We start from the raw sequence: 15,203 nt of genomic DNA, 5'->3' as shown, positions 1-15,203 counted from the left end.
TTAGAAGATATGATACTGATATAATTAGTATTTTTGTGATAGGATATTTACAGCACAGGACGTTTTATAGTTTTATAGTTTATAGTCTGCTGGACAAACAAATGGTGACACTGTTTCTGAATAACTTCAATTATATCTTTGGTATTTCTGTACTGCAATTTCTTATTATTCATCAGCCAACATATGATGTACACCTACACTCCTAATTTGCTATAAGTACAGACTGATAATAATGGCCTGGTGGATTTATTAGCAGGACTAAGGTCATTTGTAATCAGCAAATTAGGACTTTAAGATACTAGAGGAACATTTTAATAGCTGTGCAAATGAAAAAAATTAGTCTGCAGTAATGTACATTTTAGCTCCTTGCTAAAGAAGCTCCTTGCTTTAAGCCCTCTAATGAGTCTTAGCGCAAGTGAGCTGTGGGTTATAAAGGGTAATGGTTTGTGGCCAGTGAACACCGTTCCTCGATGGAGCAGCAGTTTTAACCCTGCATATACTAACAGGATTTGGATGGTTAGTGAGAATGGAATTAGCTAATCAAGGAGAACATGTCATCCCAAAGCCTCATCCAATCACCGTCTTATGTTCTGCTTAATGGGATCCAATTGAAGGGTAGCCCAGTTTGTCTGGGGCCACTCAGGACAACAAGCCTGAGCCAGTTTGCACAATTCAAAGAATGTGTGTCAGTATTTAGAAGCATTTCATCAACTAACTAAACATTGAGGCTATACTGGGAGCTGATGTGTTCGGAGCCAGCAGACAGATTTTCAAAGACTGATTGTGTTCAGTACCATCTGTGCTTCACGGTGACCTTACATGCTGCTTTGTGGCTGAAGCATCAACCTCCTGTTTTTCAAAGAATTGCCTTTGGAAGTTGTTAATTTTGACATACACTAGTGGAATAAATAGCTCTAAAGGGTAAAAAAGAAAAGAAACGAAAGGTAAGCCCTAAATGTTGTTGATGCTCCTCATAATAAACAGTATGTACGGTATCTCTCATCTGTTTCCCATGTGAGTCGTGAGCATGTGCACGCTGTGAAAGCACATCTGCCAAAGACAAAGAATAATTATCTGTCCTGCCTGTAGATAAATTATCAGTTGTCAAGGAGGTGAACTGCTGACTGATATAAAGTATTATATTTATAATTTATCAACCTCTCATTTATTCTCACAAAGCAAAGGGAGAGGCCACATATTCACTGATTTAAACATTGTGTCGTTCATATTTCGGGTGTGAGCACAGTGTAGCCTATTCAAGTTTTTTTCAGAACTCAGTTGAATTGAATTTAGTCATTAAGCAGATTTTTAGTATGTTGTTTATTCAAACTGAAAAAGTGACAAAATTAAGTACACTCAAAAAAGTCAGTGGCCACAGTTACAAAGGCAGTAATATAATTCCTTAGAAAGACATTTTGTGAGTTTTGATTTAAAAAAAATCTTAAAATAGCTTTCTGATTGTTATTGTTGTTGGTAGTATTGTATTATTTCCTGTTATTATAATACCATATTATAATAATATAATAATTAATAGTTACTAATTGCAAAAACAGTATATAATGTGCACAGTTAGTTTGTATTATACAACTGGGACTCTGCAATAGTGGTGTTATTTCAGGTGTAATATAACTATAAAGGGAATTATATAATAACTGTGTAAAATTATTGATTTCTATTAGTTTATGGAATGCTTATGAAATTGCATTCAAAATACAGACTAAACAATGATAAATGAATCTATTAGGTCTCTGCCATTCTTCTTTTTATTATTTGACTGAAAAAAAGTCACTTTCTGATTGTTATTATTAATTATTCAATTATTGATAATATGAATATAAAATAATAAACAAATATAATATAAAATGTGAGAGGGTTGCAATTCAGAATTCAAATAACCTAAACAAATTTTTTAAAAAATAACTTAAAATTTTTTTTACAACTAATAAAAAAGAAAATGAACTAAAAACAACACGCATATTGAGAGCCAGAGCAAAGTGTTAGATATATAATCAGAGCATTGCCACTGATGCCATATTGTACATTATATGGGGACATATTTATTCATTCTTAAGTCTCTCTCCTGTGTCTGTCTTTGAAATCCCCTCCTGTTGCCACATACTGTAATCTCTCTCTCTCTAAACTGAATCAGAAGGGTTTAGGGGGCTGATTGGATTAGTCAAAGCCATTAGGAGTAGTTAATGGTCTTTCCTGGTGTTGGTAAGTAACACTGACTAATTGACCAGGGACAGCAGACAGCTAAAACTGACTCAGAGCAACAGGTGGTCCCTGCTGAACTGAAGTCACTATTCAGAGTCTGCAGGGGGGAGACGGACAGGATTCACTCTCCAGTTAGCAGAATTGATCAGCACAGTTAATGTGGCTGATAATTAAATATAAGGGAAGACATATTAGAGGTATTTGTCTTTGCTTTGTAGCCCGATAAACAGGCTGGAGGAGCTGGGTCTTCACTGGATAACGACCCTCAAACATCAGGGAGTCGAGATTTTACATTCACTTCTCTTCATTAAACAGGTAAGAAACATATTTATAGAATACATGCATTTGATTTTATTAGGAGAAATACTGTGGCAGGTAAACAGGTAAAATTTCTGACTTGTAGTTATACCTGAAAATAACTTTCTACCATTTTTTTTTTACAAGGCTGTTCTGTGTATGTCACCTTAAAAAATTCTGTACCAATTCAAAGAGCAAAATTTTAATTTCTCTTGTCTTCAAGCAAGAACATCTGGTATATCTTCTTCTCCCCTGATATTATGTTCAATATGCAACAATTAATAAATTCATGACTATTTACAATGGGGCTGTAACTGGTTTTAAGAACTCAACCAACAATTATTTTCATTATTAAATTCATGGTTTGTTCTATAAAAGGTAAGTAAATAGAGAAAAATTCCATTTACAAATTTGTAGAGCCTAAGGTGATGTCTTTACATGTTTGAATTTGTCCTATCAGCAGTCTAAAACCCAAAGATATTCAGTGTACTGTAATGCAAGATCAAGAAAACCAGAACATATTAACATCAGAGGAGCTGGAAATAGTGAATTCTTACTATTCTTGCTTAAACAGTGTTTCGTCAGTATTGAGGTGTAGAACTCATCTGTTTGTGTTTTACACACATAAAATATTAACTGTAATCTCTTAACATGTATTGAGAATGAAAAAAATGAATCTCAGAAGGTTAAACTAATGAATAATCGATTGAGAGGGTGTTTCGTCTCGGAGGTGAGCACCGGCGCTCATCATGCCCTCAGACGACACAGCTAGCTGTTTCTGATGCCTCATCCACTCTGTTTGTGCTCCTTAACAAACAGCTCCTTTATGAGATTAAGAGATTTCTGTGGCACGCTGACATGGACGAAATTTAGAGAACGTGGGATGTGTAACCTCCAGCTAATCTTGTCTTTATGAGAAAGGAGGGATCAGGCTATTACTACTGCTGCAGAGAGGTTAAAGGGGCACTGACACAAACAGAATGATGGAGGAAAGCGATCGACACCACCCTCCATCATCCATCCTTTCATTTAAACGCAGAGAAGGAGCCAGGATGATTATTATTTACTCCAGGAACACAGACACCACTCTACACTGAAATACAGTCCAATAAAACAGTCTTGTATTAAATATTAACCTTGAGAGTCTTCTGAAATTGTCAGAGATGCAGATTGAACATAATTTTTGACGGTTTTGAGCTGTTGTATTTTATTATATTTTAAATGCATTACAGTAATTTTATCAATCTTCTGAATGTGTATAGTAAGTTTCTTTTTCTTTTTTTTACAATAGAAACAACATTAAGACCGTTAGAAGCACCTTGTCTTCAAAAATGAAAACATTATAATGCTGCACACTAACACAAATAGCTCAAAAATGCCTTTTCTGTCTTAAAAAGTCTTGTGTTATATTTAAAAATAAGGCAAACTGATAAAAAATCACAACAATGAAGCCACTATCAAAATAGCTGCTGATTCATTTCAGCTCTATGTCTGAAACTCACGATTGTGAGTACCCTGTGTTTCATCTCTGTGCCCTTGTATTGATTTGTGCACATCAAAGGCTTCAATAAATATTTTAATTTTCTGTGTGAATCTCAGGTTGTTTTTGGAAATCCTGTTGGGAGTAAAGTCAAACATTTCCTGTTGGAGCGATATATAACACACACATTCATAATAACCACCAGAAAAGAAGCTTCTATCCTCTTCTCTCTCCAGCATTATATGCAACATACTGCATATCACAGTGATCCCCATTCACTAACAGCATTACTAATCATGTGTCCTTGGAACGGATGGATCCTAAATTAATTAAATGGTTTGGCACATTGAATGGCTTAATTGGATTACTGCCTGTAATGCAATATAACAAGATACTGTAATTTGCATCTGATTTGCACGATAAACTGCCGTAAAAAATATATCATAAATTGTACAATCTGTATCCTTAAAAACGCTTATGTGCTGAAAAGCTGCAACACATGACTGTGTTTATAATTCTGTGAATGTTCACTGATTTTTACCGCTTGTGTCTTGGCTGCAAAGGTCACCACTAATCTGGAAAGAGAGGACATCAAGAACAATCTGATTAATCAATCCTGGTGATTAGCTGGTCTGATAACTTTCCTCTGAAAAAGCAAAGCTCCATCTTGCCAGTCAGTAACACAGTGCTTCGAAGCAGTGAAGTGTTTGGACTCCGGCAAGCCTTCAATCATCCTCACTTACTGGATGGCAGACCCACTGATTCAAGTGCAGAACGCACTCCACGGTCTGGTATGTCCAGCTACACTCTCGGTTACACATTTTATGACTGCCTCTACTGTTTTGTTTAAATTGCAACATGCCTTTTTTTTTTAATGAATACTTGCCAAAAAGGGTTTCCTTCATGTTCTTCCTCTAGAACAGAGGTTTTCAATCTGTAATGTGAGGGAAAGTTGCAGGTGCTCTAAAAACGACAGGGAGTGAGTTATAGTCTGGCTGCTGATTCGACTCCCAATTTGTGCATTCCTTCTCAGAGCCGTAACTCAGGCAAATAAAAAACACGCAGGGATGATTCGTATATTTTAGATTCAGCACAATTTAAAAGATGATACCGCCATCCTCGTGAATAAGTGTCAATAAATCTTCTTAGAAGTCACAGAAAAAAAGTCAACTGCACATCCACACTAACTGCTAATAGCTAATTCAGCATACTTTTAATGGTTCCAATTTGCCAAAACATAAACAAATCTAAGCAAGAAAAAAAAGGGGGGGGGGGGGGGGGGGGCTCAACTGACTGACTCCTTGGCAACATTACTCTTCTACAGCATTGTCTCAGTCTTGTCTGAGTGGGGCCCCACAGAGTCTGAGACTTTGGAAACCCCTGCTCTGGACTGTGCCCTCCTGCCTGCTCAGCAACTAAAAACACTCTTGTTCATGTTCCAGCCGTCCGCTTCATATATGCACAGCCTGGTTCGTCAACATCAACACATGCATCAGCACACCCCTCAGCATGCCCCCATCCTGCACCAGCCGCCCACCATCCCACCTCTCCTACCAACTATACTGGACGCTCAGTACAGTAAAGTAAGAGGATGTGTGTCTGTGCTGTATAAACATTTACTTAGTAGTGATTTAATTCAGAACGTTAACACTAATGTTGTTTCTGTCTAGTCGTATTTCCACCTTCCCAGAGGATCGAGGCCCTCTTTCTCCCCGGTCACTGCCTTCCACAGATCGACGCAGAAGTCCTTCAGGACAGTGAGTCCAAGATGCTTCATTTAAAACTGACACAGCTATTAAAGCATAGAACAGTACAGTGAAACTAATATCTTCCTTCTGTTTCCCTTTTAAAAGTCCAACCTCCATTGTGATTGATTAAACTAAATGTAGTGAATCAAGAGTTTTTTTGTTTGTTTTGTTTTTTTCAGAAACGAGGGAGATGGGGTGCTCTGCATGTGTGCATTGCATGGAAGATTTATTACCATAAACAACACAAGGTAATGATTAAATGCATCAAAATTTTAGTCACATAAACCAGGAAAACCAGAAATTTATTTTGCCTTTCAAACTAAACTAGATTTAGAGATTATTTAAATTAAAAAGCAGCCATAAAGGTTTTTTAATTTCTATTTTTAATTTTTAGCATGAGACATGTCCAAATAAGGTAACCCCGTTTTAAGGAGTTTCACATATAAAAAAATATTATTGTATATTTCTGGACTTTGTGTGTGTAGAAAACTCTGGTATCTTTTAGTTCAGTTCATTTTGAAATGGTTTTGATTTCATCTGATTTCAATAGTTTAGAACTAGTTTGTGCTTTACAAACTGTACTTGATGCATCATTTAACAGAAAATGCAGCAAAAACGAGAGCCGACACCTGAGTATCCATCTGCCGTCAGTCTCCCAGACTCAGTACAACACAAGCAATCGGAGCAGCCCTCTTGCACGCATTCAAATCAAGGTGAGCTCAAGGCCAGCACTGTAAGAGATACTGTTATCAACAGGGTGATGCGTCATATTATTAAAGCTGACCTGCTTCTCACTCTGTAGACTCTCCGTGTGGACAGTCTGCACACAGAAACACCAGTGACAGGAGTGAACCAGGGACAACCTCTCACCTTTCCACATCTTCACCAGTGTCTTGCCACAGCCATCTGACCAAGAGGGAGGAAGCAGACCAGCCGCCGAACCTGCACTGGAGAGAGAAACTCGACGAGGAGAAGAAACACAGGGACCACCAAACTGACACCACACAGGATTTGCCTCTCAGAGACAAATCTCGGGATGTGACTCCTGAACGTGATGGCACACAAGGCGGCTCACTTGACAGGAAAAGGCAGCTTGAGTGCGACAGCTTCGTTAAAGTGAAGAGGGTGAAGCAGGAGATTGTAGATGACCAGTTTGATTCTACTAAGACTTTGCACACTGGTCCATCTCCGTTCACTACAACTCATACACATCCATCTTCACGCACCATACCACTGCCACATATAAACATAAGTCATTTGTCTGTCTTGAATCAGAACAGCAGTAGATGTAATGACACCAGCGCTCCTAGGGGACTCATCTCTTATCCAGGAGCTGAAATGTATCCCTACCCAACTGCTTCATGGGAGCCGACGTGGATCATGAACAAAAGAAAGGATCTCCACTGTAGACAAAATGACTATTCACTTAATACCTGCAAAGGGATCAGGATACCTCTGGTAGCACAGCGGCAAAAAGAGGCTTTGCATGGCTTCTTTATGCCACCTCTTTATTTCCCTCTTGCTGCGAGGAAGCAGGAGACTGCTTACCTTAGAGGGAGGGAGTTTCTACACTCACATCATGAAACCTGTCATCTCCACCCCTGCAGACGGCAGCTCCCTCATCCTGGCTTTCTGGGAACGTCTTACCTGGGGCAATGAGTCTCCTGAGTCGGTCTGACACAGAAGGAGAGTGTGACCATGACAATGCTAACATGCTGATGTTTGGCAGGTTTAATGTTTATCATGTTCACAGTTTTAATTTAGTGTGTTTCCTTGTTTATATTTGCTAATTAGCACTAAATTCAAAATACAAATAGTTTTGCACGTAAATGTTCAAATTTAATTTTTTTTTTTTTTTTTAATTGTTGACTTGGTGATGGCACTAGATGAAAAGTCAGAGCAATCCACCCTATTGCTGATGAGATATTTCAGTCTGGACCAAAGTGATGGACAAACCGACCAATCAACTACAGCCTACAGGGGAAGAAAAACACAAGAAAAGTTCACTTTTCTATAAAAAATGTATTTAAAATATGTAACAATAAAATTAAGCAACATTCCAAGGCTACAATAAAAAATAATGTCTCTGAAATCCTCTGCTGGGCAACATCATGGAAATATCACAAAAAATGGAACATGGTGTGTATTTCATAGTTAGCTTTGTAGTGCTGTTAACTCAATCATGTAAGATTTGTCAGAAAGATTAATCTACTACATGTTTAACAGGCGATCTCATAAACACAGGACGTCACAAAGATAAGCTGAGGCATTAGCGTTAGTAAGAGCTGCTATGGTGAAAGTGTGGTCCCCTAGCACCAGCGTAGAGAGAACCATCACGATGTATCATCACTACAAACACTGTAGAGCATGAGGAAGAAAAAAATAGTTCCAGTATTGTCTCCACTGATAGCTCCACAGCCAAATATACTACAACAGACAAAACAATTTCATTGCATAACAGCTACACGAGAGTTTACACTGGACACCTGTGACTTCTCCCAGTGCAAAGTGGACAATCAAACCACGTCCATGCCCAGGCCCCTGGCGACCTCTGTCAGGGCCTGAACGGCTCCAGATGTCCCACTACCATCACAGTCCTCCTGAGATAATCCTCCGGGCTCGTCCTCAATGTGAGGGATGGTGCTCATCACACAGTAGACAGGAGAGTCACTGCCTCTGGGGCTGGGCTGCGACGAACCGTCCTCGCCTCCAGAGAACTCTGAAGAATATGAGGAGGAGGAGCTGGAGGAGGGCGAGGACGATCCTGCAGGAGAGCTTCGGCCGCTCTCCGGTGTGGCTGCAGCCCTCTTGTTCCGGCTGCTGGTGCGAGGACTTTTGCGAAGGCTCTGTGGCTTTTTGGCCATGTTCTTCATGATCTCCTTGGTCACTTCAACAGTCTCAAATCGCACCATGTTTACTTTTAGGAAGCCGTCTACATCCTTTCTGTATCTGTGGAGAAAACAGATAAAATATTTTTTTACATTAATCACAGACTTTCTTGTCATTCTTTTTATTGACTTTTAAAGAGAGAATGAACAGAAACTACATAAACAAAATCAACATCATAAGAACCTTGATAATTGCAGCCTAAGATGCCCCAGAATGTGTTTCTGTTGTGTGTCTATACAAAGTCTGATCTGAAGCACATAAATATAATAATAATCCATATTCCAGTTCTCAATAAGTGTATCGCTCTCAGTTCTAAAGTTAAAAGTAGTTCTCTCCACTACATGAGCACTAGGTGTTTCTTTTTTTCAGGCAGGGATCAAACTCAAGTCAGAATTCATGATAATTTTGGTTAGAAAAACAGTTTCCAGGATGCTATAAACTTTAATCCAGAAAGGAGCCACTCGTGGATTACTCTAAAATACGAGAAAGTGATTTGCATCTCTGCTCCCACAATGGATGGAGAGCATGTTGTTTTCCACTAGAGCTGAACGATATGTCTTTTGTGAAAATAAATAAATGGTTGTCAAGTTCAGGTAGGTTTTTCAAAGGTCTATTTTAAATTTTTGGACTCCTGTGTAAAGAAGTCTAGTTTACATTATCACTTTACTGGTGAAAACTGCCATGTAAATGTACTGAGTGCTCATTGGCTGCTATGACTTACCTAAACCGTGAATGTCCAGAGGGCCATTTGAGCTCGTGCTTTTTGCGAAGGTGAAGTGTGAGAGTGTAACACCAGGAAAAGACCTTATCACAAATATGGCATTTATATTTGGACATCCCCCCAACCTGTTGGTGGAAAACATCATGTAATAATGTAAGTACCAGAGCATTATCTTAACTACTGACTCTGAATGAAAAATAATTACATTTTTACAATACATGGGACTTCTAAAAAAACATATATACAGCTGGAATACAGAGCCTCACTGAGAGCTTTATGTTGGTGCTAACAAACCTCATGTACTCTCTTGAAGTGGTGGCTCATGGTTTGGAATGTGTGACAGGAATAATCACAACCCTCCACAGTACAGTGATACACAGTGCCCTCATTGTGAACCTCCGTGTGCTTTTGTAGATCGCGCTGGTTCTTAAATCTGTAAACAAAAAAAACATAAAAAGATAAACATGTGGGGCCAGTGGCGTTCTCACTGCTAGTTGTTGTTGCTTTTTGTTTGTATCTGTTTGCATTTTTGTAGCATTAAAAAGTGCCGTGAATTTTCCCCCCAGATTAGTTTAGAAACATACTAGAGGCCCTTAAACATAAAGGGAAAATACTACAAAATGTTGAATTAATGAGTTACATGTAGCACATATCACAGGGGCTGGAAACATACAGTAAAATGATCCAAAGAGCAGGTAACATCCTGGGAGAAACTGACAGAGGATGGAGGAAACAGCATGTTAATGAACATTAGTGTTACAGGCAACATTGTGTTGTCCATCTATTATAATTTCTTAAATTTTTTCCTTCTGTATAGGACGTTGTCACTCCTGTTTTTAAAATTGCTTTACAGATAAAATGCTACATCAATAAATTACTCACCTAAACATAGGTAATGAATGATAACCTTCATGATACAGCAATTTAAAGACTTTTATTGAAACAGCTGAAACTTGATATCACCACTTTTAACGTCAGTTTTAGAGGGCGACACAGTTTAGAGGGGGTTGTACACAGCGTATAGCTGTTGTCAATTGGACGTCTGATCATCTGTTTCGAAGCTCTACCTTTTGTCGCAGAAGTCACATGGGAACGGCCGCTCATCACAGTGGCGGAACCGGATGTGGATCTTCAGTGCTGCCAACGTGGTGCAGGTCATGTCACAGAAGGGACACTTCACCTGATTCACTGGGAGTAAAAGAAAAGGACATAAGTAATAATGAAATGCGAAACCTTGCAAATGGCTGATTAACAACTGTCCAACATGTGGTCCTTGGGTTATTAGTGATCCCCTGTGCACTTTATTTACTGCAGAGGCCAACATTTGTTATTCATTTTAAAATCCTGTTTAATAAAAAATAATAATTTCTTTATAATTTCAATAAGAGAATGGTCTAAGTCCAGTTTAATGACATGTCAGATAATAATGTGCTGCAACTGAAAAGACACTGAAATGGATGAAACTTCACACAGATGATACTTATAAATCAAAGTATGTTCTCCTTCAACTCCTTAAAGTGCTGAAATTTATGTTTTAAAAAAGTGTAATTTACAGTTTTGTCACAGCTGAGCAGGCTCCATCTGATGAAGATCATCTGACATGATTAAAAGCACCAGCACAGCTACTAAATGGACCTAGAGATGAGACTGTTTTGTATGCTGCCGTTTCCAAAGTAAAGAGTTCATTTAAAAACCCAACCACCACCAATATTTTACAATAATTAGGTCCATCGTTATCAAATAATATGACCATTCACAATCTGTTTAGCCCTTCCATCTACATTAAACACTATAGTTACAACACCTGGAACAAATACAGCATGTCAAATGTTGTTTGAAGTTCAGAACAGTCCTTTATTCAGTCTGACCTGTCCAACCCCAACAACTGCATTGTAACTACTATTATTCAAAGTTGAAACTGTAGAACGTTATTACCATGCTGACGAACGTGATCCCTCAAAAGTCTCTCGCTGGAAAAAGCTTTGCCACAATGTTCACACACCAACGACTCTGTTTGAATGAGAACATGTGCAAAAATCAGCATTTATCCAAAACATTTTAAGCATCAGCATCGTGGGAAAGTTTGATAAACCAAAGTGCTCCTCTCACCCACTGGCTCGGCCTGCCTGTGGAGGTGGTCAAACAACTTTGTGTTGCTGGAGAACATGCTGCCACATGTGGGACAAGCTACAAGTCTCTCCTGAGTGTGGCTCCGCATGTGTTCTCTCAAACGATACCTGATCTTGAAGAAAGCGTCGCAGCCTGTCACAGAGACATAAAACATACATCACCTGATTCCACAGCAGGTAAATTTGCACATACCAGGAACATCTCTTTAACCCCTTCTTACTCAGTCATACCTGTCCAATGGCAGAAGAGAGCCTGCTGTTGTTGTGAGAATGACTGTGCCTCAGCACTTTCAACGTGATTGTCCACATGTCGGTAGAACCACTCAGGATTGTTAAATGTACTCTGTATAAAGAAACAATATAAATTCCATAATGATTTCATTGCTATCAATAATTTGATGACCAATGAATAATTTAAACTACAAATACCTACATCACAGTTCTCCCACTGGCAAACATATCCATCTGATCCTTCAGGAACCAGGTTGTTGCTGTGTAAGCCTTGGTTGCAGCTGGGCAGGTCAGGACGGGACTTGAGCAGCTGTGACCCGACAAACTTGAGTTTACCGTGGTAGTTGTGGAAGTAAGCATGGACCTCCAGCTCCACAGGACTACCCATAGATAGAAATTCACATCCGTTCCAGAGACAAGCATACTCATCTAAACACAGACAGGAAAGGAGTAATTACTGCAGTGAAGGAAGGACTGTTATTACTGAATGTACAGGTGGTACATTGATATTTGACTGAGAAGGGCTGGAAAATTAACTAAAAATCTGAATCTTTGACCAACCCAGTGTTAGTGATGTCAGTATGTTCAGGTAAATTTCTTCAGACAGGCTCTTGTCTAGTTTTATAATGCACCAGAGAGTCAAACAACATCTAACCGAGACAGAGCTGAGACTTAGACTTCACAGAGGGGATTAGGGATAATGTCAGGCTCAGTTAAAGAAGGGTGAAACAATTCGATGGGGATAAACTCTTTGAGACAACAACAGCCAAAAAAAAAAATTACAACAGAAAACTTGATCAAGGCATCAGAAGTAACAGCTTTTTATATAACAACTGTTAATAGCACTAACTACCCAAAAATGCTGTATGGATGCAATGAGACAAAGGAAGTGTATTATCCAAATCTATTATGTTTATTACTAATATTTAAGAGTAATACCCAATAGTCTAAAGATTTTTAATCAATTAACACATTTTTAAGCAAACAAATGTCTACAGTGGTGAACTAAAGGTGGGTAAACAAAATCGATTCACATAAGAATCGCAATTTTCATCTTCTACATTTCTGAATGAAAAATGTGAAAGTCACCACAGGGACACTGTGCGGCCTCTGGACAGTGTACAACTTGCACATACTAGAGTGGTCTTGTAGTTCATCTTCAGAAAGTGAGTGTTTGGGCACATTTTTAAAGACTTTGCAAGGCAGAAGTATTTTGTTAATATTTCATTCAGCATTAACAAATGAGACCACATACTGCAGCTCTTTACAAAACTTCTACCGGCTCCAGTGGGATAAAGAAAATAAGCATTTTGGATAACAATGGCTTTTTTCTGCTAGTCAGACAATGACCCCCATCAAGAGTAGTTACAGCTGAGTGGGCAAGGGCAGGTGGTGGGGTACTTACTGGAGTAGGAGCCAAAATACAGAGTCGGCCTTTCTTTTTATTAAATCGAAAATACTTTTGATACCTGTGGTGTTGCCCTGTATTACAGCTGACATATGCTGGCTCCTTGCATTTGTTAGTGGTTATTTAACACCACTAACAAAAGTGATAACTTTACTCACCCAGCTCCTCCAGGGCGTCTTTGTCTCCCAGATAGTCCTTTAAATGCATTGACATATGGTCACTCAGCTCCTCCATGGTGTGGCCCTTGAAGTTGCATGAAGCCCACTCACACGCTACCTCAAAATTGTCCAGTCTCTTAGTTGTCATCATGATGGCAAGTGACCTCCACTGTGTGGTCCTCTGCTGCAGCTGCACACACACCCAGGCCTGGCCACCTGACGACACACACTGACAGACATTTCAACAGGGAGACAAATAAACTGTGGGCTTAGCTGAGAAGCATTTCTGCTGGTTTGCAGATGATGCCAGCTATTGTTAGCACTGGTTAACTGAAAAGTGAAGGTTACATTACCCACAAAACATTTACAGACATTTTTTGTTTGTTTGTTTCTGATTTAACTAGTTGGCAATAAAGGAAACAGTAGCTATCTCTAGCTAAATATGTTGTGTTTATATAAAAGCTAGTGTTTTGGCTAACAGTCTAGCTGCCGCTGAACCTGTCACAGGTTACCACTGTTTTTTTTTCGGACCTTTCCATCACAGCTTATCATATTTTTTAAATATTTCACATGAGAAATATTAATGGCATTTTAATGCGGAATTTGTAAACACACACTAAAGTTTCCGAAACTTGGGACACTTGAAGTTTAGTAACTGTTTCTTACGAGTATGAGAGTCAGTCGCTGCAGCAGCTCTGGGCTAACTCTCCTTCCCTCCTCCGAGCTTGTCTGGGTTTGTTTATTTCCTCTCGCGTCACCGGACGTTGTTCTTCTTCGTCGGTTATTTAAAAACCACCGCCAAGACAGAAAGAGAGCACAGCGCCATCTGCTGTAGGAGGGCCGTCCTACAAATTCAAGACCGGAGGAAGTTTACATCGAAACGGAAAAAATACAAACTATTTCTCAGTTTCAGAGAGAAAAGAGACGCTGAAGCATCCTGGTTAAAGCTTTAATGCTGTGAAACCTGCATTTTACTCATGCAATCAAACAAATGGTGGTTTCATCCAGACAGCAACAATAGACCAAGTCTACACCTGAAAACCCTGACATTTTTTAAATGTCAGACCTGGACTGAAATAACATGTAGGACTCCACAGTTTCAGATTCCCCATCCAGACCGCACCAGACCGGGTCTCTAAATAAACCTCTACACACAGAATTGTATATCCAGGCCGCATTTACCAAGGTAATGTAAAGACAGTGTAAAACACAGTTTCAGACTCATGAAACCTTTATTATATGAAAACTGATGAAGGTTATTGTTGTTGAAATAGTGGGGCGGGGGCGGAAGAAGTATTCAGATGATTCTTTACTTGCACAAATGTAATGTAGAAACTACTTCATCACAAGTTAAAATCTGGTCTTTACAATCTTACACGTAAAGTATTGTCAGTTAAATGTACTTAAAGTATCAAAAGTGAAAGTAGTTCTGCAGGAGGATAACTGCAATATCATTACATATTATAAGATAGTATTAATGCATCAGTATTGATTGAGGTGGAACTAGTTTAACTAATTTATATACAGCCAGGCAGCTTAACATAGTGGTTCCCAATTTATGGGTTGGCACCTTCCAAAGGGTCTTAAAATAAATCTGACAGGTCATTGGATAATTAATGCGACAGGAAAGGAAAAAAAAAAAAAAAGTTCTGCTAAGATTTATTTGCAATGGCGGGTATTTGGATGTCCGTGATATCCAAAGAGTTTGGAGCCAAGCAGGAAGAGATGTGATTTATGTCTGGAGGAACTAGATATCCCATCTAGCCTGTGAACACTTTAGATTCCCATTTGAACTGGGGCTTTAGGAGAAGGAAAAGTGAGCTACTTAGTTTAGCCTGCAGCCATCTTACTTTTCGTTTAGGTCCAAATGATACTGTGAGACTATTCAATAGATCCTATCCACTAGAGGTCACACACTATGCAGT

General features: G+C 39.0%; 2 protein-coding genes across 3 annotated transcripts; one reads left to right on the top strand and one right to left on the bottom strand.

Annotated features, from left to right (window-relative positions):
* Positions 1 to 2,073: 2,073 nt before the first annotated feature.
* LOC139632154 (uncharacterized) lies at positions 2,074 to 8,728 on the top strand. The gene is made up of 7 exons (XM_071496945.1): positions 2,074 to 2,532; positions 4,558 to 4,785; positions 5,437 to 5,577; positions 5,665 to 5,751; positions 5,922 to 5,990; positions 6,344 to 6,455; positions 6,545 to 8,728. The coding sequence occupies exons 2-7, from the start codon at positions 4,741 to 4,743 to the stop codon at positions 7,399 to 7,401; spliced, it is 1,311 nt and encodes a 436-aa protein (XP_071353046.1). The 5' UTR covers positions 2,074 to 2,532; positions 4,558 to 4,740; the 3' UTR covers positions 7,402 to 8,728.
* LOC139632153 (histone H4 transcription factor) lies at positions 7,745 to 14,048 on the bottom strand. 2 transcript variants are annotated; one of them, XM_071496944.1, is made up of 10 exons: positions 13,945 to 14,048; positions 13,279 to 13,494; positions 11,915 to 12,141; positions 11,713 to 11,824; positions 11,462 to 11,614; positions 11,288 to 11,362; positions 10,420 to 10,540; positions 9,647 to 9,785; positions 9,353 to 9,477; positions 7,745 to 8,691 (listed from the first exon to the last, which is right to left on the bottom strand). In XM_071496944.1, exons 2-10 carry the CDS (start codon positions 13,427 to 13,429, stop codon positions 8,259 to 8,261), a joined length of 1,536 nt encoding a protein of 511 aa, XP_071353045.1. In that variant the 5' UTR covers positions 13,430 to 13,494; positions 13,945 to 14,048; the 3' UTR covers positions 7,745 to 8,258. The 2 variants fall into 2 exon arrangements, with proteins under 2 accessions (XP_071353045.1, XP_071353044.1); XM_071496943.1 differs by having other exon boundaries at positions 13,279 to 13,507; positions 13,945 to 14,046.
* Positions 14,049 to 15,203: the final 1,155 nt, after the last annotated feature.

The sequence above is a fragment of the Trachinotus anak genome, unplaced genomic scaffold (assembly GCF_046630095.1).
Source record: "Trachinotus anak isolate AG129_WGS33_773 ecotype Australia unplaced genomic scaffold, CSIRO_AGI_Tana_v1 ptg000014l, whole genome shotgun sequence".
In the NCBI taxonomy this organism is placed as follows: domain Eukaryota; kingdom Metazoa; phylum Chordata; class Actinopteri; order Carangiformes; family Carangidae; genus Trachinotus; species Trachinotus anak.
This window is presented reverse-complemented; position numbering and strand designations above follow the sequence as displayed.

Excerpts from the sequence above, each read along its gene's own strand:
- LOC139632154 (XM_071496945.1), top strand. The coding sequence starts at position 4,741 with ATGGCAGACCCACTGATTCAAGTGCAGAACGCACTCCACGGTCTG. Across the intron at positions 4,786-5,436 it reads AGAACGCACTCCACGGTCTG|CCGTCCGCTTCATATATGCA; the intron begins GTATGTCCAGCT and ends TTCATGTTCCAG. Across the intron at positions 5,752-5,921 it reads CGCAGAAGTCCTTCAGGACA|AAACGAGGGAGATGGGGTGC; the intron begins GTGAGTCCAAGA and ends TGTTTTTTTCAG.
- LOC139632153 (XM_071496944.1), bottom strand. The coding sequence starts at position 13,429 with ATGATGACAACTAAGAGACTGGACAATTTTGAGGTAGCGTGTGAGTGG. Across the intron at positions 9,786-10,419 it reads TGTGACTTCTGCGACAAAAG|ATTTAAGAACCAGCGCGATC; the intron begins GTAGAGCTTCGA and ends TTTTGTTTACAG. Across the intron at positions 8,692-9,352 it reads TCTGGACATTCACGGTTTAG|ATACAGAAAGGATGTAGACG; the intron begins GTAAGTCATAGC and ends TTTTCTCCACAG.